The sequence below is a fragment of the Lactuca saligna genome, chromosome 7 (genome assembly GCF_052625555.1).
Source record: "Lactuca saligna cultivar CGN05327 chromosome 7, ASM5262555v1, whole genome shotgun sequence".
Lineage (NCBI taxonomy): Eukaryota > Viridiplantae > Streptophyta > Magnoliopsida > Asterales > Asteraceae > Lactuca > Lactuca saligna.
In genome coordinates, this window is record NC_136423.1 from 6,580,814 (window position 1) to 6,608,574 (window position 27,761).

General features: G+C 34.9%; 1 protein-coding gene and 1 long non-coding RNA gene across 4 annotated transcripts; one reads left to right on the forward strand and one right to left on the reverse strand.

Moving 5' to 3' along the window:
• Positions 1-22,552: 22,552 nt before the first annotated feature.
• Positions 22,553-24,057, reverse strand: LOC145005659 (uncharacterized). Of its 3 annotated transcripts, none has more exons than XR_013662648.1 (6): positions 23,809-24,056; positions 23,540-23,699; positions 23,307-23,419; positions 23,080-23,228; positions 22,878-23,001; positions 22,553-22,786 (listed from the first exon to the last, which is right to left on the reverse strand). It is a non-coding gene; the product is annotated as an uncharacterized LOC145005659 (long non-coding RNA). The 3 variants fall into 3 exon arrangements; XR_013662647.1 differs by having other exon boundaries at positions 23,080-23,242; XR_013662646.1 differs by having other exon boundaries at positions 23,080-23,419; positions 23,809-24,057.
• Positions 24,058-24,335: 278 nt separating this feature from the next.
• LOC145005233 (cytochrome P450 76T24-like) lies at positions 24,336-26,489 on the forward strand. Its single transcript, XM_078964295.1, has 3 exons — positions 24,336-24,941; positions 25,026-25,460; positions 25,637-26,489. The coding sequence occupies exons 1-3, from the start codon at positions 24,369-24,371 to the stop codon at positions 26,243-26,245; spliced, it is 1,617 nt and encodes a 538-aa protein (XP_078820421.1). The 5' UTR covers positions 24,336-24,368; the 3' UTR covers positions 26,246-26,489.
• Positions 26,490-27,761: the final 1,272 nt, after the last annotated feature.

Below are 27,761 nucleotides of genomic sequence, written 5' to 3' on the forward strand. Positions count from 1 at the left end.
AAAACACCCAAACACAAATACTACTGGTGGAAATACAGCCGCACACACCTAAACTCGAAGTGAAACACACACACAGCCACCTTCCACGATGGCTGGTGCCATCGGAAAGCGGTATCAGATGGTGGCCAAAGACCATTCCTGGCGGTAACAACAACAACAGAAGTCTAGAGTCCGGCGGCACCCTTGTCTTCGTCGGAGACGGCAACGGTGATGCCAACAAGGAAGAATAGGTGAAGATGGTGGTCAATGACACTAAGAGGCGGCCATAGCACCCTAACAGTCATCGGCTCCATCTTCATCAGACATGGCGCGGCGGAAGAAGGAACATCGGGATCAGATGGTTGAAGGCGCCCATTGACGGCGGTCCCATAGGCCATAATTACATGTCGTTTGGCAGCTACATTTACGCCTGCAGTCGACAACAACAACACGAACAACGGCTACCGGCAGCAAAGCGACAATGGGGTGGTGGTCTTTGCCAGTGATGAGAACAACTACGGGTTGGATGGCTCTCATCGGCGGTTATGCAAGGATGACAGCCGGAGGGACAAGGTGTAGAGGTGGCATCGGTGAAGGAAGCATAAGGATGCATGGAGATGGTGGCTGCAACTTCCTTTTAGGTTTAGGGTTCCTTAGGTCTTTATACCCGATGCCCTACTAAAGTCATTGCCATAATGGCAGAAATGGTCCTTCACTATACAAATCTTTTCAACTATGATCCAAAATTTACCATTTGAACCCTGCCTCCTGATTCCTTTACAATTGAAGTCCGAATTTTACCTTTTTAACCCAGCTAACCAAAAACCCTTCAACTTAAGTCCTCATAACTACCATGCAACCCCTCCTCTACAATTATTTTCAAATGAGGTCCATAATTAATTCTTTATCCCATGTTTTTCATAATACTTCCATATTAGGTCTAATACTTACCAAACATCCTCCTGTCTTCTAAAATCTTTACAAAATAAATCTCGAATTTATACTTTCACCCCCGAGTAATCCAGCTTATGGCATTTGGCTTCCCAAAACCAACACCTTGTTATATAATTATAAATTTTAGGGCTACAATTCATTCATTAATTCATTTACTTTGTATTAAATAAACGGGGTGTTACAGTAGGATATAGTGAGAGACTAATGCCTCTCGTGTGTTGCTTTTGTTGACATGTGATGCCTTTGTTGATATATGATGTGTTGTTATGTGATTCATTTGTTGATATATGATGTTGTGTTGATATGATATACCTTTGTTGACACACAATACCTTTGTTGATATCCAATGCATTTGTTGATATATGATGTTGTATCGGTATATGATGCTTGTGTTGATATACGATGCTTTTGTTGATATGTTGTGCCTTTGTTGATTTTATATGTTTTGTTAAATTGTGATGCTTTTTTTTATATGAGATGTTGTTGCCCATATGTGATGCTTACGATGATCTGTTACGTATATGTATGTCCTCCTTCGACTGTATGCATTATTTATTAACTCACTCAGTAGGGGATGAAACTTAATTCTTTTACTGTGTGTTATTCGATCGGTACAGGTAGCTTAGGAGCTTGGATTGGTGAGACGGGTTGCCAATGGGTAGTAGATTTTTATTATCGATACCAGTATTGGACACGTTTTCTATTATCTACTTTAAAGTAATTTTGCTTCCGCTATATTCTAATCGGTTTGGATTAACGTTTTGAATTTTGAAGTAACGTTGTGGTTTGAAGCATTTTGAAATTAATTAAATAAATTCTTCCATTGCATTTTCCATTAAAAAGGTGTTTAACTAAAATGAAAAAAAATTGGAATAAAATGAAAAAAGTTGTGGTAAAAATCACGATGTTGCATATGAGGTATCTTCAGCAGGGATCTTATGGATTTTTGGCTTATGTGTCGAATACTCGGGTTGAGGGGAAGATGATTGTTGTTGATACGCCCTTTGTTCAGCATTACCCCAATGTGTTTCATGAGGATTTGCTGGGAGTGCCTCCCGAGAGACAGGTTGAGTTCCGAATTGATTTGACTCCAGGTGTGTCTTCGATAGCTAAGGTACCTTATTGTTTTGCGCCACCAGAGATGTAGGAGTTGTCTACGTAGTTGCAGGAGCTGTTAGACAAGGGGTTTATCATACCGAGTATATCGCCTTGGGGATCATCGATCTTGTTTGTGAAGAAAAATTACAGCTCACAAATGATGTGCATTGATTATCGGGAGTTGAATAAGTTAACAATGAAAAACCGTTATCGAATCCCAAGGATTGATGATACGTTCGATTAGTTGATGGGTGCATCTTGGTTTTCCATGATTGATTTGCATTCAGGCTGCCATCAGATGAGAGTTCGAGATGGGGACATTCAGAAGACAACTTTCGGAACTCGATATGGTCATTACGAGTTCGTGGTGATGCCTTTTGGGATAACCAATGCACCAACAACATCCATGGATCTCATGAACAGAGTTTGCAGACCGATGTTGGATCGGTCGGTGATCGTTTTTGTAACGACCCGAAAATCCTACCGTAACTGATGTTAGTTTTTCCGTTACTCGAGGAACTATTTATGCAAAATATTTTAGTTTTATGAGGTTAAAATGGAATAAATTAACTAAAAATAGTACTATTTAATATCTAAAAGATTTAATCAAAATTAAAAGGTGTGTAATTTAATGAAATTGATTTATGAAATTATTAGGGTAAATATAATTCACTTAAAGGGCTTAATATGAGTTTAGGGACTAAGGTGTCATTTACAAAAATATAATATGTCAAGATAACTAGGGTTAAGGTAAAGGGGGTACAATATGGAGAATTAAGGGGCTAGATGGAAAAATTCAGGTATAAGCCCCATGTAGAGGGATGGACGAATGCTTAAGGGTCGTGCGTTTTTTTTCCACGTCCCATTTATTTATTGGCAAGAATCGATCGCCCCCCTCCCCCCTTGTGTGTGTGGACGTGCGACGCAAGCAGCAAGAAGGGAAAAAAAACGAAGAGGGGGAAGGAGGCATCGACGAACCAAAGAGGGAGGAAGGGGGAAAAGAAACCTTTCATGATCGATTCTAGATGAAAGAAGGAGGCTGTGATTTTGACCAAGAATTGGTAAAAAAAAAATCATCTATTAGTATGTTTTGTGGTGTTAATATATCAAATTCCTTGTCAATTGGAAATTATGGTTGTCAATTATCTTCTTAATTGATGATCATAATCTCATCTTCTTCTTCCTAGAAACATTTGAAGGTTCATATGGTGTAATTTCACTTGTGTTAGGTGTTTATGATGACTCAATTATTGTCAAAATTTCTTATGAGCGCATTCAATAATTTCATTGTTCAAGTTCATATTTTGATCAATGTTTTGGAGTCATAATTTTTCTTGTTGATTTCTAAAACTTAGGTTAACTTCCACCATGAACAAATTGGATATTTTGCTGTGATAAAATCATGTTTTGAGTAATCGAATAAGCCTCAAAACAATGTCTCAAAGACTTTCCACCAAATGTTATGTACCTTGATGAATGGGTTGTAATTGGAATTGTTATATCTATTGCTTGACATGTTACTTCTGTTAAGAAGTTATTTTTACCTTTATGGGTGATTTGGTGATGGCCTAATGGGTTAAATGGTCAAAAAGTCTTTAAAACCTAAAACGGGAAATTGCAAGAACATGTCGAATCTGACCATGTATTGAAAAAATTATAGAAAAATCACCATAAGTCGAATTAATGATCCGTAAATTCTCAATTTTTTATTTCTGAGTCTAGTTTCTCCATGAATTTTTCCAGGACCTGTTGTTGGCTCCAACTTAGGTGAAAATCACATTTTTCACAAGCTGGTCAGAGTATAGCTGTATTGATAGGAAGTTTTGTAAAAATAATATAAAATTGCGGACAAACCGTTTGGACCTTTAAAAGTAATTTATGAAAAAGCTTAAATTCTGAGCTTTTGGAATATGAAATAAAAATAAAAATTCTACAGGTTCCAAGTATGCTAAAACAACTCTAAACTAGGTGGCTGTTTTGGGTCCAAAACTGGGAACTTTTCTTGTTGTTGATTTATGTGTTTAGGCTATGGATTTGTCATCTTTGGCATTATAGAACTCCAATGACCTTTTTTTGTATTGTAATAAGGGAAAGGGTGACACTTCAAATTTTACAAGACTTGAAGTGTGATTTGGTCACATCTTTGGCAAAGGTGAGTCAACTTCGTGATTTTTAAAAGTACATTGTTAGGAGTATCCCATATCTTAGATGGAATGGGATGAACCTAGTAATCTAGGATGTATGTGCCCTTTTGATGATTGATTATTGTGCCACGAATGTTGAAATACCTTATGTGTAACTGTATCTAGGATGTTGTATGCTAGATCCCTCTTTATTTGATGTGAGGTGTGAGCTAAGGTCATGTTAGATTGAGTGTTATGCATGAATATTATGTGTTGTAAGCATGCCATTGCTTGTTTGACAATATGTGTTTAAAATGTTTTAGGAAAAGAATGATAGTGTTGTAAAATCATTATAGAAGTTTTGTGAATGAAAGTTGTAACACCGTAAATTTTAAACAAATTTTTCGTTTTCAAAACCACATAATTCTCAATATCACATTCCAAAAACCACAATTTTCAAATTTTCAAAAACACAAATTCATAAATTGTTTGATAAAATCTAGGATCCTCAAAACATAAACTCCATCTCGTGTGTACAATCAAGCCGGCGCCTTCCCGCTATCCTGAGAAGTACCTTAAACACATACCACAATACACAGTAAGCACAAAGCTTAGTGAGTTCCCCAAAATACCACACATAACTCGTTAGACTCTCATGGCAATATCTCAAATAATACCCTTTGGTCAATGTGTCTCAGTGGAACCCTCTGTTCCCACAGCTCGGGTGGACCCTCCGGTCCTAACTCAGTAAAGCTTAGCATAATACACATCATAAATCACAAAGACATAATGCAGGATATCATAATACTCAATATAAGCACACAAGACCCTCCAGTCACACAAAATTACCACTCAAGGTAAATATAGCGAGAAGACTCACCTCATAAGCAAAAAAAACCTTGTACACGAATCACCGAGCTAGCCTCTACCTAACACATGCGATAATTATCTCTAATTAACACTTAAATCACAACTCCAAATAAACCAAGTTATTTTCTCTCTCTAATCTCTTGGAATGGGTAAAAGACCATTCTTCCCCTCCATGGTCTCCATAATCACTGTCTTGACCAAACCCTAAAGTCAACTAAAGTCAACACTCCATGTTGACCTGAATCGTCGAGTGCATCTATGTGACTCGTTGAGTCCACTCGTTCCTTCATAAATGTCGCGAAAACCCAACTTAACTCGTCGAGTTGTCTCATTAACTTGTCGAGTTACTCATGTCTAAATTCGTCGGGGAAAACCCTAGCCGACTCGTCGAGTTGGTTCATCAACATGGCGAGTCCTTTAAGTCTATTTCCTCATTCAGACGTTTTAAGGCAGAGTTACAACCCCAAACTCTAGATCTAACTTCCCAAGGCCGAGATACCACGTAAAGTTGCAAGCTTTACGTCCATACATGACACTTAGGGCTTGAAATGCCAAAAAAAAAAAGTTCCGTTTAGAGTCCTAAGCATAAAAGCTCTCCTATAGATTGATAAAGCTTGGACCTTTGGGCTTAAGGGACCTCACAAGTTCCAAATTTGAAGTCTCAATATCTTGGCAAGCTCATAATACTCAAAGTCTCAAGAAAAGATGGAAAATGCCCTAAACCTCCCAAACACGAGATCTAATAAAAAATAATGATCAAGGTGGCGACTTTTACCTTCAAACAGAAGATAAGGATAGATAAACACTGGATCCAATAGTCCCTCCTCGTTCCAAGCCTTGCTACTCTTTTATTCTCTTCCAAAATTGCACTAGAATGCTCAAAGTTATCTCTTCTTTCACTCTTAGATCAATCTAAATGATTAGGATTTTACACAGGGGAGTAGGGTGACATGGGAGGCGGAAATGAGGGCTTAAGGTCCTTTAAATAGGACACAACCCTAGGAAATTAGCGTTTCCTCTCACAGCGCCAACTCGTCGAGGTGCTCCCTCCAACTCGTTGAGTCGGTCGTAAGACCCACGCAGCCAAAACCCTTCTCTACTCGATGAGTTAGGGCCTCCAACTCATCGAGTTGCTCAATCATACTCATAGAAATTATAAAAATATTGTACCTGGGAGTCTGGATGTTACAAAAATGGTGTGTGATCTAAATGTAATAACTACATAAAATTACATGTTTGGATGAACAGAACCCTTAAAGAGGTAATATGTTAATACAAGAAAAATCCTAATATTTACATGATTACTTGAGAGGGTAAACGTGTAAATCCTTATTTAATTAATTATTATTAATTTAAAAAGGGGAACACACTAGCAGTCTGAAGGGTAGTAACCTAGTCATAGGTATATACCCTATTCGGATAATATGATGGCCTTGTGGGTTAAAAGATACCTATAGGATAAGAGCTTAAGCCAAATTTGACGTCGAATGGTTTTCTAGACAACCACTTGGGACATTGTCCTGGTGTGCCTTGGTATACTAGGACTGGAGTGATGTTGGTCAAGCGGTAGTAACATGATGTAACATCTCGACTCCCAGGTATAATATTTAATTAATTTGCATTCTAAATTTCAGAGCAACTCGACGAGTTGGATGCCCCAACTCGCCGAGTAGAGAAGTTAATGGTCGTCGGATTTTTAAGAGTCTACTCGACGAGTTGGATGATGCCAACTCGACGAGTAGGTGCTGAGTGAGAAAAACCTAATTTTCAGGGTTTGAGTCCTATTTAAAGGACCTTAATCCTCCATTTCCGCCTCCCTTATCACCCTAACACTTTGTGAGAAACCCTAATCGAGCTATAACCTTGTGTGAGAGAAAGAGAGGCTAATCTTGTGTGTTCTAGTGCACTTTTGGAAAGGAGGTTGGAGAGCAACAAGGCTTGGAACGAGGAGGGACTTTTGAATCCAGTGTTCTTCAGTGTTAGCTTCTGTTTGGAGGTAAAAAGCTACCATCTTGATCATTTCTTTTGTTAGATCTCTTTCTAAGGAGTTTTAGGGATTTCTACCATCTATCTTTTGAGCATTGAGTCATTTGAGCATGACATGAAGTTGAAACATCATATTTGGACTAAATGAGGTCATTTGAGTCCAAATATCCAAGCTTTATCAAGCTAGTGACAAGATTTTATGCATTAAACCCCATATGGAGCTTACTATGACATTTCGACCACTAGATGTCATGCATGGACGTAAAGCTTGCAGCTTTAAGTGGTATTTCAGCCTTAGGAGGCTAGATCTAGAGTTTAGGACATTATTTCTACTTAGAATCGTCTAAATGAGAATTGGTCTAGAGGGACTCGACGAGCTCATGTGCCAACTCGACGAGTCACCTAGGGTTTTACCCAATAGACAGGATGAGCTACAACTCATCGAGTTGTCGAGACAACTCGATGAGTTGAGTTGGATTTGCCCGATACTTTAGAGAAAATGAAGGAAATCGACGAGTCACATAGATGCACTCGACGAGTTTAGTCAACATGGATTGTTGACTTGAGCATTGACTTCCATTAACTTTTAGGGTTTGGTCAACTGTGGACCTTGGAGACCATGGAGGGGTAAATGGTCTTTTCACCCTTTTTGAGATTTAGTGGAGGACTTAGCTTATAATTTCATATTGTTTATTTTGATTTGCTTATTAGAAATAATTATATTATGTTGGCGAAGTCTAGACTGTTCGTGAGGTACTAGATCTACTTGCTTACTTCCGAGGTGAGTCTTCTCACTTTACTTACCTGAATGGTAATATTGAGTGACCAGAGAGTCTTATTTGAGTTATCGACCGGAGGGTCCTATGTGCTTATATTGAGTTATGTGAAATTATGCATTTTGTCTTGTGATATATGTTATATTATTATGTACTTTACTGAGTTAGGACTGAAGGGTCCAAACCAAGTTGTGAGACCAGAGGGTCTTCACTAAGATATAGGACTGGAGGGTCCAGCCCAAGCTATAAGACCGGAGGGTCCTCACTAAGACACATGATCGGAGGGTCCATGCTGAGTTATAGCCATGAGAGGCTTATTATTTGTGTATGTGGTATTTTGGGAAACTCGTTAAGCTTTGTTCTTACCGTGCTGTGTGTTATGTGTTTTAGGTACTTCTCAGGATCGGGGGAAGGCGCCGGCTTGATTGTACACACCTGTTCGAGAATATGTTTGAGCATTTTGGGATACTATCAGTTATTCTGTGGATTTGTGTTTGACATTTGAGACAATTTTGGGATACTATCAATTATTAGTAGCGAATGGGGTTCTTTCCTTAGGGGTTTACGTTGAATAAATGTACCCTAACTAGGAGGTATTACTTTAATAATTACAACGATGGTGAGCAGTTAATAATTATAAATGTAAAATGAAGAAACAAAATATTATATATTAATATTTAAGCAGTGACTCGAAAAAATAAAATTAGTTACAGCGGGGTTAAGGAGAGTAACTAATAAAAGAAGCTCTAAAAGAAGAACTGAATAAATTATGCTACACATTTGTTTGTTATGCGGTGTGATTATATATGTCTTGCTTGTGAGTATTTGACTATGTGTGGATGTTTTGTGTGAATCCATCTATAATATGTGTGTTCTATTAACATTGTATTCTGATTTACTCACTTAGCTTATGCTAACACTTGTTCATTGCTTGTTGGTTTCTGTGTATTGGAACAGGTAGCGTGACATAATGCCTTGATGAGGATGGGAACCATTGGGTAGTTTTATTTAGTATCTTTAGTTATAATACCATTTGGGCATGTTGGTTTTTTTATCATTGTGTTTTGTGAATGTTAAACTTTGATGGGTTTGTTTTGACATGAAAGTAACATTGGTGATGTTTTTGAAATAATCATAATAAGTCTTCCGCAACATATTATGTTAAAAAATGTTTGATTTTTTTAAAAAAAATGGGTGAAAAGTCACAATGTTATCGTTTTTGTTGATGATGTCTTGATCTATTCTAAGACCAAGGAGAAACATAAGGATCAATTGCAAGAGGTTTTGGAGACTTTGAGGAGGGAGAGGCTTTATGTCAAATTCTCCAAATGTGAGTTCTAGTTCCGTGAGGTGCAATTTTTAGGGCATTTTATCAATCAGAAGGGTATATTGGTCGATCCGACCAAGATCGAGGTTGTGATGCAGTGGGATGTTCTGAGGTCTCCATCTGAGATTTAGAGTTTCCTTGGCTTATCAAGGTATTAACGGAGGTTTATCGAGAATTTCTCCAGGATGGCAGTTCTGTTGACCAGATTCATGAAGAAGACAATTACCTTTCGTTGAGGGCCTGAGCAACATGCGACATTTGAGACTATGAGACAGAGATTGTGTGAGGCTCCTGATTCTGACCCTTCCTGAGGGTTTTGATGACTTTGTGATTTATTATGATTCTTCGATCACGAGATTGGGTGCAGTCCTAATGCAACAGGGTCATGTGATTGCTTATGCATCAAGGCAGTTGAAGCCTCTTATGGCGTATTACCCTACACATGATCAAGAGTTGTGGGTTGTGGTTTTCACCCTTAAGAATTGGCGACATTACCTTTATAGGGTCTGTTGTGCCATTTTTACAGATCATAAGAGCTATAGGTACTTTATGGATCATATGAATATGAATATGAGGCGGCATAAGTCACTAGATATAGTGAAGGACTAAGATTACGAGATCTTATACCACTCCAGGAACGCCACATATTGGTCGATGCACTGATTCGCAAGGTAACTAGCACACCTATTTGGGATCTATTTTTGAGGATGTCAATGGTTACCCTCTATTCGGGCAGATTCGTGAGGCTCAGGTCGAGGCTATGAAAGCGGAGCACCGCAAGAGTAAGTGCATTATGGGTCAAGTTTCCTCATTTGGATTATGATAGTCGAGGACTGTTGACCTTGAATCGGAGGATTTGGGTCCCATATTTAGGCGATGCATGACAACTAATGATGGAGGAGGCGCATAAGTCAAAGTTTTTGATCCATATGGGTGCGGAAAAGATGTACAGGAACCTTCGACCTGATTATTGGTGGCCATGCATTAAGAGGGACATGGCTTAGTATGTGCAGAGGTGCTTGCCTTGTCGAAGAGTCAAGGCCAAACATCAGAGGCCTCATAAAAAGATGAAACCGTTAGATATTCCCATGTGGAAATGGGAGCATATTGCTATGGACTTCATTCATATTCAAGAGAGTACTTTTGCAGAGAAGTTGGCTGATGTCTACATTAGTGGGGTGGTCTCATGACACAGAGTGCCAATTTTTGTGGCCTCTAATCAAGATGTTCGTTTCACCTACAGGGTTCGGAGGAAATTCCATGAGGAGTTGGGTATTCAGTCGCATTTTAGTATAGCTTATCACCCCGATACTGACACAGAGCGAGCGGATGATTCAACCACTCGAGGATATGCTCTGAGCATGTGTGTTGGATTTTGGCAGGAGTTGGGATACGTATCTACCCTTGGACGAGTTCTCCTACAACAACAGTTATCACGCTAGTAATGACCGACCTCCTTTTGAGATGCTTTATATGAGGAAATGTCGGACCCTGATTTGTTGAGGTGAGGTTGGACAACAAGTCATAGGGAGTACCGAGGTTGTATACAAGACTATTGAGTTGATTCAAAAGGTAAGCGTGAGGCTTCGAACCGCATAGAGCCGTCAGAAGAGCTATGCAGACAGACGCCATTAAAATTTAGAGTTTTAGGTTGGAGATTTTGTGCTCATGAAGGTGTCACCTTGGAAAGGTGTCATCCGGTTTAGGAAGCAGGGCAAGTTGGACCCTAGGTTTATTGGTCTCTTTAGGGTCATCGCCCGGGTGGGCAAGGTGACATACCTGTTGGATTTTTCGAACGAACTCAACCAGATTCAAAGTACTTTTCATGTCTCTCTGTTATGGAAGTGCATAGCCAATGATTCCGTAATAGTTCCATTGGATGATATTCAGGTAGACGAGCGCCTGGGCTATGTGGAGAGACCAGTTACGATACTTGACAGGAAGATGAAGGCCTTGTGCAACAAGGTGGTAGGCTTGGTGAAAGTGAAATGGCAACACTAGAAAAGTTCTGAATGGACTTGGGAACCTAAGGTGGACATGAGGGAGCACTACCCTGAGTTGTTTGTAAAGGCGGACTTCAAGGACGAAGTCTGATTCAAGTGGGGGAGAGTCGTAAAATCCACTTCATGTATATATTAATTACTAAATTTTGAATTTGTGGCGGAGGCTTCACCACGACGTAGCAGTGTCTTTTTTATCGTGGAGTTTTAATGACCACCAAAACGTGGTCATGTATTGCCACGACCTTGTAGATGCTTTTGGAGAAAACCCTAATTCTTGGGCTTTGGTCCCTATTTAACGGACATGGTGGCTAGGGTTCGGTGATCATTCAACCTCCATTACGCTTCCAAACTGAAAAACCCTAACCTGAACCTTCTTTGTAGGTTGTGAGCTCATTTTTGGTACTTTGTGATATTTGAAGGAAGAAGAAGGAAGTGTAGTGAAAGAATCAGCAAGAAATCCACCTCCACCCCTTATGTTTACTCTCTGGATCTTTGGTGAGCTTCCTGGTTCCATTCTTAATAGTGTTATCTTCATAGATGTATAGGTTTTGGCACATTATGGACTATTTTTTTTTTTTTGTGTCTGGTATGTTAGAAGATATAGAGTTAGCAACTTTATGACTCCTCATGCCCATTGAGTATTATATCTTATAGATCTAGAGCCTTGTGGTAATTTATGAATTGTGATTGGGTTTTAGGTCATATTTCTCCATATCTGACTTAACTTGGGAAAGGACATGAATGAGGCATGCATATCCATAAAGTTTGGATTTTTATGGACCCTTAGGGGACTTAAAAGCATTACAGGGAAGATGGGTTAATGGCTTAATGGATCAAGGACTGAATGGCTTAAGAACGTCATTTCAGTGTCACCATGGTGTGGCAGGTGGCTGCACGACATGGGAACTGAAGGAGAGCCATGATTTATTTTGTCTGATAGCTACCACAATGTGGAGATCGGCTGAGGCCATATTGACTTGTTTGACTTGGATTTTGATTCGGTTTAGACCTGTGAGCCACGACGTGGAGGCCGACCATTATGACTTTGATTTTGACTTTGACCTTGTTGACTTTTGACCAAATTTCTAAATTTTGAAGGTGGATTAAGGGTTCATCTTGTGTGGTTGATTAGGTTGTGTTTAGCACCCGTACTTCTGCTGTGAGAGTTGTTGTTGATTTCGTTTGTGAGGTCAGTCTCCTCACAATACTCGTGGGTTGAAGGCACCAATGTCGGCCCATTGGATTATGTTTGTAGGATGCTAGTTGTCTTTGTAACTCTTGCATGTGTATGTATGTTTTATATGGGCAGGGCCCGATTATGTATGTTTTATATGGGTGTGGCCCGATTATATGGATGGGGCTAGAATGATATGGGAAGGGCCCGAATCATGTTTGTTGGGCGAGACCCGTTCTTGTTTGATATATAGTATTTTGAGGGAACTCACTAAGTTTCGTACTTACTGTTTGTGTTTATATTGTTTTGAGGTATTTCCGGTTCAAAAGGAAAAAGCTTGGAATGATCGTATTGCACACCCGGAGTTTATTTATTCATTACCTTTTGATTTGTTATTGTTGAGGATACATTATCATACTATGACTATCTTTTTATTGGAAACCAATGAATGTTGGTTTTGGGTTAGTCTAAAAATAAAATTTTTACCATGAACTTTTGGGACATTACAATTTAATTTTAAATCAGAAAAATAATAAAATTTTAAAAAATATATAGAAAAAAATTAATAAGGGTAAATCTATCCTTTTAAATATTTTCAAAAATATTTGGACCAAAATATGTTTTAAACTCGATAGTTCGATTTCAAAACCTTTTAGAAAAAATATAATAATTTTCGACAAATCACATGGATCAATTTTTTCAATTTTGTCTTTACTAAGATAAGGTTGTGGTTTAACTTTAATAATAATTGGGCAAATAACAAAAAAAGAAAACATTATATTAGAGGGTGCGGAGCTTTTATGCCTTGTAGCCTCACGATGAAAATTAACTATATATGATTCTAAATTAAGTTCTTGTAAAGTATTACGCTTATAATAGTTAATATCTACCAATATTAGATGATATTTAAGTTGTAGGATATTTCGAAAAATAACCTTAAAAAATTAACGTTTTTGTCTTGAATGTATTAATTTAGAATAACGGTCATGTGGTATCACGAGACCATATTTTGGATAATCGAAGAACACTTTATTTGGATTTCATGTAAAATCTAAAACATTATAAACACAAAGTACCTTATTTGTTTGATGTTCTTGGAGACAATATTTTTTGCAAAGTAACATTAAGTGAAGAAGGAATGTATTTGCATGAACCAAAGCGATAGTTGGGATGTTAGTGAAACCCTTGGAACCCGTCAGGGGAGATGCCAATTGGAACCACACCGGAGACACAACCTTCGTACCCTCATTTTCTTAAGATCACATTAGTTTATCTGAATTTTCACTTCGCACCTCTAATATCATATTAGATTGTGTATTTAAAGAAAAACATGTTTAAAATATCAATAATACATATTTATACATAACATTATGATTTAAATGTAAAAAATGTTTATTTATACATTTTCAAATGGAAATGATAAATAATGATCTTCTATTGGAAACAAATGGAGTGTTAAAACTATATATATATATATATATATATATATATATATAAAGTGAAACTAAGTGTCAAAATTGGAAGAAAAAAAAACTTAGTGTTTTTTGTATGATTTTTTAAATTTTGATAAGTCAATATTAACGCCACATAATTAAATAGTTGAAAGATCTTTATGCTCAAGAAACATTATAAAATGATATTACTAGATAATATATTTTTTTTAAATGTCACACTAACAAGAACTTGATGTTAATATATTATTTATAAGAATTTAATCATTGATAAATATTTATATTTCTAGTATTTAATTGGAAAAATTATAATTTTATGGAAATAATATTTTACTAACATAAAAGGAATTACTATTTATAGGAAATAATAATTATTTATGTGATATGAATTTATAAGTTGTGTACATTTATTTGACACTTTGAGTGATTATCTAGTTACTACATCTAACTAGCTACTTTGAGTGAAAGAAAAATCAAAACCCCACCTCCCTCACCATAATTGTAGGTTGCTTCATGAGGTGAGGAGGTTTACTTGTTTGATTTTTGTTACACTCATGCTTTTTTACAAGAAGTTAGTTACACATTAAATGGAAGAATGGTCTTTCATATGTCCATGTAAGTATATAAAGAATAGGTTAGACAAAAACTAGACTATTTTTTTTCTTACACTTCTTCTCCTATTTTCTCTCATAAATTTGTGGGGTTTCCAAGGCTCCTCCCCTTCCATCTCTTGCAAATTGTTGTGTAGAGTTTGAGTGCTCGTTAGTTGCTTCTCCTTAAGACTTATTTAGTATATGTCTTTAAGGATTAAGAAAAACTAAAATATACAAGAAGGACTAGCATCCAAATCAAGTTGAAGAATTGTTGATGTTTCTAACTAAGGCGGTTTTCTAACTCTACATTCCTCATCAACTTCCAACCTCCCAAGAGGATCAAAGTCTTCAAAGGTTGTAGTTACTTTCTTCTTATGGTTGTATTGTTTTTTTTCCATGCTTTGTAAAATGATCATTGGTGGGTTAAAATGGTTTTAAGTTTATTCACAATTTTAAAGCTTTTGTTGTCATTTCTAGTGTTTTTTAGAAACCGATGTTTGAATAAAACTCAATAATTTGTATCAGAGCCATTTTGCAAACTTGGTTATATTATTAGATTATTTGGTATAATCTTTGTTTTTGTAAAACATTGAAGGTTTTCTTTTTTGTAAGAAAATCCATACATATTTTCTATGACAATTTTAAAATATTTATAATTGTTATTTTTATGACTTGAAGATTACATGCATCTTTTTAATCATAAAATTTGTCTTAGAAAAACAAAGTGTTGTTTTGTGCATAAACTATCCATGGACCTTTTGTGTTGTTGTATGTGTTGATTTATCAAAATGGTTGTAATAATTATTTATTCATATGGTATGTAATAATTAAATAGATAGTTTTCATTTTGTTTATTTTTGTAAATAATAGATTAATTGTTAGAATAGTTTATTTATATAAAATGTAAAAATATGAAGATGAAGACCATTTTGGAGGATCGAGTGTCACCCTATGATTTTATAAAGTTTATAACTTTTATAATTGTGAAGTTTGCTACTTGGAGTTACCAAATCATATGGAGGACAAAACTGAGAGAAGTTGAATATCCGGTCCATTTATGTCCCTTAAGAATGGACTTGATATTTTTTGATGATTCATACAATTGTCACTAGATGTGCCTGGTTTATGCACATATGTTTTGATGTTTTATGATGCTTGCTTTATGTTTATATATTATGTATGTTTGTAAAACTAGATTTTAAAATGCCAGATAATTTTTTAAACATAAAAATAATCACAAGGAGTTCGGTTTTAATTAAATTTATTTTTTAACATAAGATGATAAAAAGGTTTTACTAATAAAATGTGTTTTATCGTATAAAAATATCAAACGGTAACTTCCCGATTAAAATTATATAAGATTAAAATTGAGATTTTAGAGACTTATCAAACTTTAAACCTTATTTTATAAAAGTAAGTTTTATTAAAAGGTTAATAAATGTTTGTTAGCGCTCAAACGTCAAAAGTTAATGTTAGATATTAAATTTAAAATTTGATCACGTCAATAAGATAAAAATGGGTTTTATAAAACAATATTGCTAAAATGTGAATTAAATAAAAGTATACCATGACTTATTGGATACATGTAATAACCAGGATATTAAATGTTTTTTAAACGAGAATTATAAAAACATAAAAGACCCCTTATTAAACTCAAATATGTGTAGTTCAATTTGAATAACACTCACATGTCACTTGTATAAGCTAGTGGGATAAAGGATACCTAACCACTAGTGTTTTCTTTTGATGGATGAGGTGTGTATTAACAATTTCTATGACCAAGTTATAGGCCAGTTACAGTTGTTCCTCAAACTGGATGATTTGATCGGAAATATGTTGTGATAAAGGTTACCTGAACAATAGAAATCTGAGGCATAGATGTGATCAAATATGTCTAGTAAACTTCGTTATTAGCGATCCCATAACACTAGGAATTATACATTAGAATATAATTGATACTTGATATCTACCTTGTTGGATTCAATGAACGAGATAAATGATACCTAACCATTTATTTGTTTTGCAACTTGGATCCTAGACTTTGATAATTAACGGTTTTAGAAACTTAAAGGTTATTAATTATTAAAATTTTAATATTAAAAATACTAAACGAATTCTATTAAAATTTTGTAGATGAAAACAAAATCTGATCTCATAACCATGCATCATCTTTCTCTTGATGATCTACGAGAGTATATTGTAACATCCCAATTTTTGAGTCCAAAAATTTCATTTTTAGTTAAGTGGTTTATAAATTAGTTTATCAAAACATTGCCAAGATCATGTAAATACATAAAACCATAATATCATGTCTCAAAACCAAATCATCTTGAAGTACAAAATAACATAGTACAGTCCCAGAAAACTCTAAGCGGAAATCATGTGTGTGTGATGCGCTGCTACACCGCCAGCTCCTTCCCCTTAGACGAAGAGGTACCTGAAACCAAAACTAAAACTGTAAGCACAAAGCTTAGTGAGTTCCCCCATCATACCACATACCATAGAGTCACATAGCATACATACTACCGGGCAATTCTGGGGCGCCCGTCCTGCCCATGTCAAGCCATTATGGGGTGTTGACCTACCCATGTCAAGCTATTCTGGGATGCTGACCTACCCTCTAGTCTATCTCAACCGAACACTGGGACTATTTCACCCCTACTACTAACACATAATATCATATCATAAACATGATGTCAAACATATCTGGGGTGTCCAACCTACCCATTGGTCCTAACGACCGAATCGGGGACTAGTCCCCTTCTACTGATACTATCTCATATAACCTGGCAACTAGAAAACTAGCATACACACATATCTAGCAGTCTAGCATAGTCACATATCCAACAATAACAGACCAGACAATTATCACAAAGATAACCATCCCAACTAACAATTACTAGTGGACTGGACTTGGTGCCTTAGACCTACTTCTATTGGAAGGTAACTCACATCTATGTCGTGTAGTTTCTGAACTGTCCTCGGTGCGAAGGTCGGCTCTCCTCGACTCCTTAATCCCTACACGACAACCCTCAAGTCATTAAGCAGAACATACAACCCTAACTTGGGTCAATACCAAAACCAGGCAAAGTCAACATTGGTCAAAGTCAACACTCAGTTGACCTGACTCGCTGAGTTGGTCTACCAACTCGTCAAGTCCATACTCCATTAACCCGATCCAACCCCGACTCCACTCGTCGAGTCTAGCCAGAACTCGACGGATTCTCCTTCATTCAAACCATTGGGACCATCTTCATCCGACTCGCCGAGTTCATCCTTGAACTTGGTGAGTTCATCTCCCTCATAAGAATGTGTCCGGTCTACGACTCGCCGAGTTGTATGAGCAACTCGTCGAGTCCATCTTCAAAGATTGGTAGATTGCCTTGGACTCGCCAAATCTGTTCATATACTCATCGAGTCCCGTGATTCCCAGATCCCTTTTCGCATCTAAACACCTATGGGACTTTCCTCCCTAACAACCGGTGCATCCACAGAATGGATTTGGTGGTTCTTACACTCACACTCACTGAGTCCCAATAACAACTCGCCGAGTCCATCCTTGGCCAACACTATTCAGTCGATTTAAATGGGTCTTAACACCCCAAAACCATAGATTTGGCCTCCTAATGTCCATTTTACACGTAAAGTTCCAAACTTGGTACACATGCAAGGGGTCTTTGGCCCAAAAAACCATAAAATATGGCCTCTAAGGTGCATGGAGTGTTCATGGCAGCAAAATGGGCACCTTTGTGCCATAAAACCCCACAATAGACCTGGATCTCAAGCATACACTGACTTCTAACACTTAATCCCGAATACAACCTCTTTAGGGCTTAGAAAGATGAATGAAAAGGCCCACAAATCAAGATCTATAGATAAAGGTTCAACTTCATACCTCCAATAAGTTGTAAATGAGCTCCAAACGCTGGATCTTCTTGTTTCCCCTTGGTCTCACAAGCTCCTTTACTCTTCTCAACCTTCACAACCCACCAAAAAGCACCAAAATGGCCTTAGAACACACAAAAATGGCTAGGGTTTCGATATGATGTCTTCTGGGAGTATAAGGGATGATGGAGGCTGAGATAAGGTGTTTAAATAGGGTGCAAACCCTCAATTTAGGGTTTTACCCAAACAGCACCTACTCGCCGAGTCAATCTTCCGACTTGTCAAGTAGGTCACTTAAATTGTCCGCGGATCTCGACTCTACTCGACGAGTTGGGCCTCCAACTCGTCGAGTCCCAGAGAAAACACAAGAAATGCTTGAATTAACTGCATACCAGGAATCAGGTGTTACATATATAACATCTGATGGAAGAGAGATCATAAATTATACATTCTTAAAGGTCTTATTCCTAAACATCCTGCACTTACCAATAGAACTGAAGATTATGCGTTTTGGAAGCATTCTTATGATGTTGAAGATGTTTTTAACATAATACTAAGAACTGTAATTCTAGACCATGATGTCTTGTTGAATTTAGAATCATAACGTGTTTCGTCAGGTGGAGTGGAAATTCCTAAAATACAGTGATATTTTGTATGAACCAATTCAAATAGAGGAAGAATACAAGGCTGACAAGGGTCACCTTATGTGATCTAATAGGCCATTAGTTTGAGGAAAGAACATCTATAATCCCAAGAAATCTAAGAATATCATAGAGATGGATCTTGTATCTTCTGTAGAGAAACTGGACATTAGAAGAGGAAATTTCTCTTTTATCTGAAAAGAACTGGCCACCTGTCATTCATGTATTTATTAAATAGAGCTTATACTTTTCATTAAACACTCAAGCACTTGGATTTATAGAGATAGAACTTATACTCATTCGTGTATTTATTAGAATATCATAGAGATGGATCTTGTTTCTTCTGTAGAGAAACAAGAAATTGGAAAAGGAAATGCCTCTCTTATATGAAAAGAAATGGTCAGACCTATCATTCATGTATTTATTAGATAGAACTTATACTTTTCATTAAACACTCGAGCACTTGGTACTTAATATTAATATAATATTTGTAAATAACATGCAGATAATTAAGAAGAGTAAGTAGTTGAGCACAAGCAAGTTACTTCACTAGTGGAGTTTATTTAAACTTAGAACATAAAATACTTGTATTGTAAAACAATGTTTGTTTTGGACCAATGTATGTTTTAATTTAGCCTGACTAAATATATATCTCATTTAATTGATTAGATAATTGATTATTTACTTAATTGTTTTTCATAATGATCAACTTCATATTTTGAAATGATTAAATTATGTTTTGAGAATTAGATCTCTTAATAGAATAATAAAGTAAATATCAATGTTTTTTAAATAATAAATTCTATATGCACACACTTTCCACACAAACATGGTTTGAATCAAACTTATCTATGACATTGTTATATTTATTATATAAATAAAATACACATATTTCAACTTCATAAAATAGATTTTTGAAGGCAAATAATTTACTTTATTTCACATATGTGAATCGTATTTGTATATAAAAGTTTACAAATTATATTTTCACTAAACTGTAGGGAAATTAATTATTAAAGAATTGTACATTATGATGCATAACTTCCTTTCTAAATAATGTTTATATTTAGTATAAGATATCTAATTAACTTTATCAAAAACTATAGTCGTTGTAATTATATTTTAAATGTTAAAAGATAATTGTAAAACCTTTGTTGAAGTTTTAAAATATAAAGTTGAGATACAAACCAGTAGAACCATCTATATCCTTAGAGATGATAAAGGATGAAATGAACCTTACTAGATACGGTTTACTTACTAATCGGTGGAAATAATATTTCTCTATCCTTTTGGGATTATGCCTTAATCACTATCACTTATACTGCAAATACAAACACCAACTAATACGTAGATAAAACACTTTGAATGATTTAGTATGGAGGCTTCATTCATATCTTACTTAATGTTTTGAGGATTTGAAGCTTATGTTAGACTAAATTTTCTAAACCCAAATCCATATTTGTAGAATACTCTAAAATATTTTAGATTGTATTGTTAGGCCCTCCAGAGTACTCTCTACGAAGGGCTCTCATTGTCCACCTAGCGCGAACCACAAACACGAACACCACCCCGACCATCCTTTGTTGGTCATTGTCATGGATGATTGTTATTGAGAGGATGATGGACCACAACTAATGGGCTTAATTTAACCTTTAAACTGTAAAAAATGTATTTTTGTTTAAATTAGCTATAAATACAACCACCTACACCATATTTCCAAACCATTCTTCTCTTTATTACTCTATAAAATATCACATATATGGGTTTTTTTGAAAATTTTGATTCAGTTGATGATGGGGAGTTTATCTCGATATTCTTTAATGTTGTGCAACACATAGACGATGAAGAACATACATATGTTATACATATAATAACAGTTGTCAATTGAGACCGCCAAGCCGCACATGAACTTTTGGTACGTGATTATATTGTCGATAATTGTCTTTATAATGATAACACATTCAAACATCATTTTCGTCTTAATAAGGAATTATTTTTACATATTAGTAATGTTTTAGAGGCATGATATGAATATTTATTATAATTAAAAAAAAAAAGAAAAAAGAAAAAAAAAACTAGATGCTAGAGATAGAATGGGCTTTAGTGTTATACAGAAATGTACGACTGCACTTAAATATTTAGGATACGATATAGTCTTTGATGCAACAGACGAGTAATTGAATGTATTTGAGATGACCGTAAATTAGTGTGTAGATCATTTTTATGCATGTGTTTATGAGTTTTTTCATAAAGAATATTTATGCAAACCTATTGAATGTGATATTAGGAGATTGTATTTGGCACATGAAGAGAGACATGGATTTCCAGGAATGATCTTGGGTCGTCCTCCATTTTCAACAATATATGGACCAGAAAGCACCTTATATTTCATTTATGGAGAACGAGCATTCGTACAAACAAGGTTACTACCTTTGTAATGGGATATACTCATATTACTCACCTTTATGAAGGCATACGCGTTACATCGCACTGGAAAAACAAAGATGTTCACAAAAAGACAAGAATCTGTTAGAAATGATATAAAGACGACATCTGGAGTCCTCAATGAGACATGTTATGTAGTGAAATATATTTCATGACTCTAGGATATGGAAAAGTTAAAACATATAATGTATGCATGTATTATAATGCATAATATGATTATTGAACATGAAGGTAGAACGATTTTCACGTACGTCGAGAACGATATAAGTAGCCCGACTCAAGAGTTTATAGTTGGTTCGACTTAATTTTTAGCAAGAGTAATTGAAATTCAAAACACTGAAACGCGTTTCAATCTTCTGGAAGATCTAGGGCGTGTTCGATAAAACTAGATAGTAGCGAGTAGCTGGTAGCGTTTTGTTAAACGCTACATGAAGTAGCTTCTGGATTTTGAGCATTTTGTTTAAACTAAATGCTAGAAGTTTGTAGTGGCAACGAAGCCTTCAGTTCAAAACGGAACGTTTTGTCAAACGTTAGAAGTTAGAAGCTCTCAAACGCTCTTAAACGTTTTATGCCGAACACACCCTTGGCAAAGCATCCGTACCAAAACAACATGAACGAAGAATAGTAATATCTTTGAATTATGTTTTATGGAAACTTTTATTTTATGCAATATTAGGATTATTTTTGAATGTTTGTTATTTTTTTTTCCTATGCTTTTATTAAAATGTAATTGCTTGTTTTTTCTGCCGTTCAAAAAAAAAAAAAAAAGAGTTATTTGGTCTTTTTTTTTTAATTGTAATGTTTTTATTTTAATTGAAAATCTAGCATTTTATTATATTTGTAATTTAATTATAATTAAAAAGATGATGAGTAGTGATGGGTAGTGATGTTTATACGGAACTTTAGTGGTTGTTAGTGATGATTAGGTGACAGTAATAGATTATGCATATATGGTTAGTGATAGATACTCTTGATCACCTTATATATCTTATATATTTCTAGTAATGTAAACTAATGCATTAAAATCATGTTTGTATAAATTATTAGGTTAATACCCGTGGTAACCACGGTTAAAAAAATAAGCATTGTTTATAATTTAAAATCGTAATGACTAATCAACGATTTGTACACCTTCATTAGTTTACAAAGGTAGAAATTTTGTTTGTTATAGTAAGTAGTCAAAACACCCCTCCCACAGCTACACACAAATTAACAGATACAATCACATGCACATCAATTCACACTACTTCAAATAGACCAATATACACTTCCACCTACCGGTGACCAATTTATTGAATTTATAATAGTTTCTTACCCATTAGTAAACATTAATCCAAAAAGAATTTGCAAAATCAGCATCATAATATAATCATCAAACAAAAAGTAGAGCATTAAAAAGATCAGTTTGTGATGCCTTGTGCTTCTTCCACAATCTGAGAAATAAAGTGCCTAGTAGAATCTGAATACTCCAAAAACTACACCTAAAGAAAATATATTTATATATATTTCACTTGTATCCACTGTTAATCAAAATAAGATATCATTTTGGTTATTTAAAAAAAAAACACTCACCTCTTTAGTGATCTCTTCAGATTTATGGTGTAATATTTGTATACTGTAGTGTAGATGCTAATATTTGTTGTGTAGATGCTGCTGAATCATTCTCCATGTTAATCTTTTTATTTATAGCTGCCCCCTAACAAGTTTTAAAAAAGTATATATCTATAATTTATGAACAATATCCAATATGAGAATTTATAAAAATAATACGTACCTCAACAACCAAAAGCTTCTATATTCATTTGCCTTTGTTCCAAACAATGCCTACTATACTCCACTTGTGACGTCACATTATTAACTTTAGAAGTCTCTTCACACTGGAGTTCCTTCTCTTTTTCTATTTGTTGTAGTAAATAGTAATTCCTATAATTGGTCCACTATAAAATGAAAACTTTTATAATTTTTATAAAGATATATACTTTGATAAAGAAACATAAGCACCTCTGGCTTGTTGTTTAAATAGGTTAACTTCAAGTGATTTATCCAAGACCCTATCATTACTATTCTTAACTTTCAAAACCTTCAAATCTTTCTCAACCTGTTTGCCATAGTTTCTGTTCAACAACCAATATAGCTCTTAATTAATAACAATCATGGCTTTTTTTTTTCTTTTTTTGTATTTTTTCCTAACTGAAACATGAAAAACATGTAAAATATAGAAAATGACAGAGAACCTGATCTTGTAATGTCTGCATCTTCTTCAGATATTTGGTCATTTTCTTGCTAGAGGGGCACACAAGTACTTCCAGACTATATTGCAATAGATCATAATTCAAGAACTTTGAAATCCATTTCATACTTCGCAAATCAACACGGTTTGTTGACAATTTTAATCTAATGAAGTAAAAACATTTGTAACTTGTAAACTCTAGAGATTCAAAAGTGGATACTGAAATTAAACAACTAAAGTTTAAAATGAGAAAAGATCTAGCGAGTACAAAACCTGCAGAAGGTGTGATTCCCTTTCTCGTTTTTAAGCATGTCTGATTATTACATAACAAAAACGAATTACAAGCGAATGGACTGCAACTATTGTGAAGAAAGATGGATATGGATTATGAAGCTTTGGAATGAGTGAGTGAGATTGAGCTTTCTTTAAATCTCTTGAATATGAGCATGATTTACGTCCTTATTATTTTTTTGAGATTTCTTTGCTGATTTGATGGGGTGAGGGGTTTTCAAAAAGATATTGAATAGAGATTGATACAGAAGATAGTACACGTACAGAATGACAGTTTGAAGGGTATTTTAGGAATTTGACTTTACAGAATTATGGGCTGTGGAATTGACATATCGCATAAAAGGTACTTTTTTATTAGGAAGAGGATAAACTAAAAAAATAATTGACCTATTTCAAAGAAAGAATTTTATATGAAAATCCAAATTATTTCTATTAACAGTACTACCCATTTTTCAGATATAAGGACAAAATTAGTTGGCATTGTCAACAGGACAACTCCAATAAGATTGAGCATTCCACACCACGTCCACACACATAACCCTATGGACTATCCAATCTTATTTCTCTTACTCTCTAGCCTTTCCCTTTTCACATTCATCTACGCCCTCACCACAACTCCAATAAGATTGAGCATTCCACACCACGTACACACACATAACCCTATGGACTATCCAATCTTATTTCTCTTACTCTCTAGCCTTTCCCTTTTCACATTCATCTACGCCCTCACCATCACCGGCCGCCGCAACTCGCGGCTTCCGCCGGGACCTTACCCTTTTCCGGTCATCGGAAACTTGTTAAAACTCAGCGACAAACCCCACCGCTCTATCGCCACACTCTCAAAACGCTATGGTCCTTTGATGTCTCTTAAGCTCGGAAGCAGAACAACGATAGTTGTTTCATCACCTGATTTGGCCAAAGAGTTCTTTCACACTCATGATATATCCTTCTCTAGCCGGACTATTCCGTACACCGCCAGAATACTGGACCACGATAAGTACTCCATAGTTTGGCTGCCCACTGGAGATGAATGGCGCAGACTACGAAGAATAACCAGAGAGTTATTCTTCTCTGTGCAATGTTTAGATGCTAGTCAACTCCTCCGTGGGGAGAAGGTAAATGTTTTCAATTATGTGTTTGATTTTGAATCTTTTTAATCAAGTATATATTATCAATTTCAATTGATTATGCATGCTTAGGTACAAGAACTTGTTGATCATGTGCATGAATGCTGTAGAAATGAAAAGGCTGTAAACATTGGTGAAGCTTTCTTTACAACAACTCTTAACATTCTCTCCAAATTAATATTCTCTGTGGATTTTGCTGAATATGATACTGAATCATCACAAGAGTTCAAGGAAGCAGTGATGGCGTTATTAAACTTCGGAGGAAGGCCAAATCTAGCTGACTTTTTTCCGATCCTTAAACCGTTTGATCCACAAGGATTTGTAAGACAAGGAAATGTTTATGGTAAAAAGTTGTTGACTATTATTGATAGGATAGTTGACCAACGTTTGCAATCAAGATTAAGTTCATCATCGTTAACAAACAATGATGTTTTGGACTCGTTGCTCAACCTCGTACACAAAGAAGAATCTATGTTTAGTCGAGAAGACATGAGGCATCTGTTCCTTGTAAGTAAATCCTTTTACAACTACAACTTAAGTGTATTTTACTGTATTTTATGTTGATAAAAATAAAGTTTAGTGGTTAGATTGATACATTAAAAGTATCTAGTTAATTTTTATATATTACTATTATATACTGATATTAACTTTTTGAGGATTAATCATCTCATAAGTTGTTGTAGGCTTTGTTTATCGCGGGAACCGATACAACATCGAGTACATTGGAATGGGCAATGACCGAGCTTATCCGTAACCCAGAAAAAATGAATTCGGCTCGTTTAGAAATTACTAAACTCATGCAAAACAAAAAGGAAAATATACAAGAAAAAGATATCTCCCAACTCCCTTACTTACAAGCTGTGATAAAAGAAACTCTTAGACTTCATCCACCGGCCCCTTTTCTTGTCCCACACCAAGCCATAGACACTGTAGAAGTACAAGGTTACATCGTGCCTAAAAATGCACAAATCTTTTGTAATGTTTGGGCTATGGGGCGTAACCCTAACATTTGGCCAGACCCAGAAACGTTCATGCCAAAAAGATTTTTGGAAGTCAAGATTGACTATAAAGGCCAAAATTATGAGTTCATTCCATTTGGTTCGGGCAGGAGGATTTGCCCGGGATTAAATATTGCTCATAGAATGTTGCATATAATGTTGGGGTCTTTGATTCATAAGTTTGATTGGAAACTTGATGGAAATATAAGAGCACAAGATATGGATATGGAGGAGAAGTTTGGACTCACATTGCCAAGAAAAGTACCACTCATGGCCATTCCGATTAAACTTTGATGGTTTTTATATTATTGTATTAATTTGTTGTTTTAGCTCTTATTGTGATCATGGCATTGGTGTGTATATATATATATATATATATATATATATATATATATATATATATATATATATATATATATATATATATATATATATATATATATATATATATATGATTAGCGACCAGTTGGGTCACTTCATAAGTAAATGTATAAAATAAGAAAATGATAACTATTGATGGTTTTATGTTGCTATTTAAGTTTAGTCGCCGATATGAATTATTATTGATTTTTTTTCATGAAAAGCAATATTTGTATTGATGAATACTTGAAAAGCAGATCTGTTCTTCGAGTTAATTTGTTGTAGACACTAAAATAATCAGATCATATTATAATGCTACTTTACCAATCCAATTTAAATGAATAAATCTAGAAAATAATCAAGTTTTCCTTTATAGTAATTATAAGCAAAGTAGAAATTTCAACATGTCCAATTACATGCTATATCCATATCTTACAATCAATAATATATACATATTTCTTCTAATTTTAGTAGTGGGATGCAAAAATAAAAAAGCCTTCTTTTATCTTTGTAAGTAGGCTAACTATCAAATTTAGTAGAGAGCCTATTGTTTAGAAATAAAGTGTTGCTCGTTATTAACCGTATCTTTTATCTAATGTGTTAGAAAATCAGAGTTTTGATTGTTTGGAACATTGAGTGTTGTGATTACATTATTAAATTGAAATATTTCGATGATATTTTCGAAATCCCAATTGGATAAAACTCAGTAGTAATCAAGAATAGAGAATGAAGAAGTATAGTTTTCTTGTATACCAGAGAAAAACGAGAATGACTAATTAATAAGAAAATAACTCTCTTGTCTGAAAACTGTCAAAAACTACCATACGACAGTTTCATAACCATAAAAATTTGTCTCCAAAACCAAATTTATAATTACAGTCAAAACCGGGTTAAAATTCATAAATGCGGGTTTTCGTGCATTTTCTATAAATCGGTATTAACTTAAATAAACCTTCAAAATATCATATTTGCCCAAATCTTTTTTTTATAATATCTTGAATATTTTATAATCATTTTTTATACATTAGAATTATTATAATAATTAAAAAATTTAACCATATTATCCTTACGTCTATGATAATCGAATGTAAACTTCTAAATCGTTGGAATGCCACCCTATTGACTAACAAAAATATTTATCTTCAACCATCTCTATGGAATGTATATTTTGATCGTTTAGTTTTTTTTTTTTTTTATCATGTTGTAGATAACGGATATTTTAGATATTACCATTGATATTTTGATGTTTTAAAAGTGTATATATAATATTTTGATATTTAAGAATGATATATATGATATTTTGATGTTAAAAAATGACATATATGATATTTAGAAATTTTATGAAAGGGTAAATATGATATTTAGAAATTTTATGAAGTATAAATTTGATATTTAGATATTAAGTTGGGTAATATCATATTTTTGATGTTTAAGAATGGCGTATATGAAA

Coding starts and splice junctions, on each gene's coding strand:
- LOC145005233 (XM_078964295.1), top strand. CDS start 24,369: ATGGACTATCCAATCTTATTTCTCTTACTCTCTAGCCTTTCCCTTTTC. Junction 24,942..25,025: donor AACTCCTCCGTGGGGAGAAG/GTAAATGTTTTC, acceptor ATGCATGCTTAG/GTACAAGAACTTGTTGATCA. Junction 25,461..25,636: donor ACATGAGGCATCTGTTCCTT/GTAAGTAAATCC, acceptor AAGTTGTTGTAG/GCTTTGTTTATCGCGGGAAC.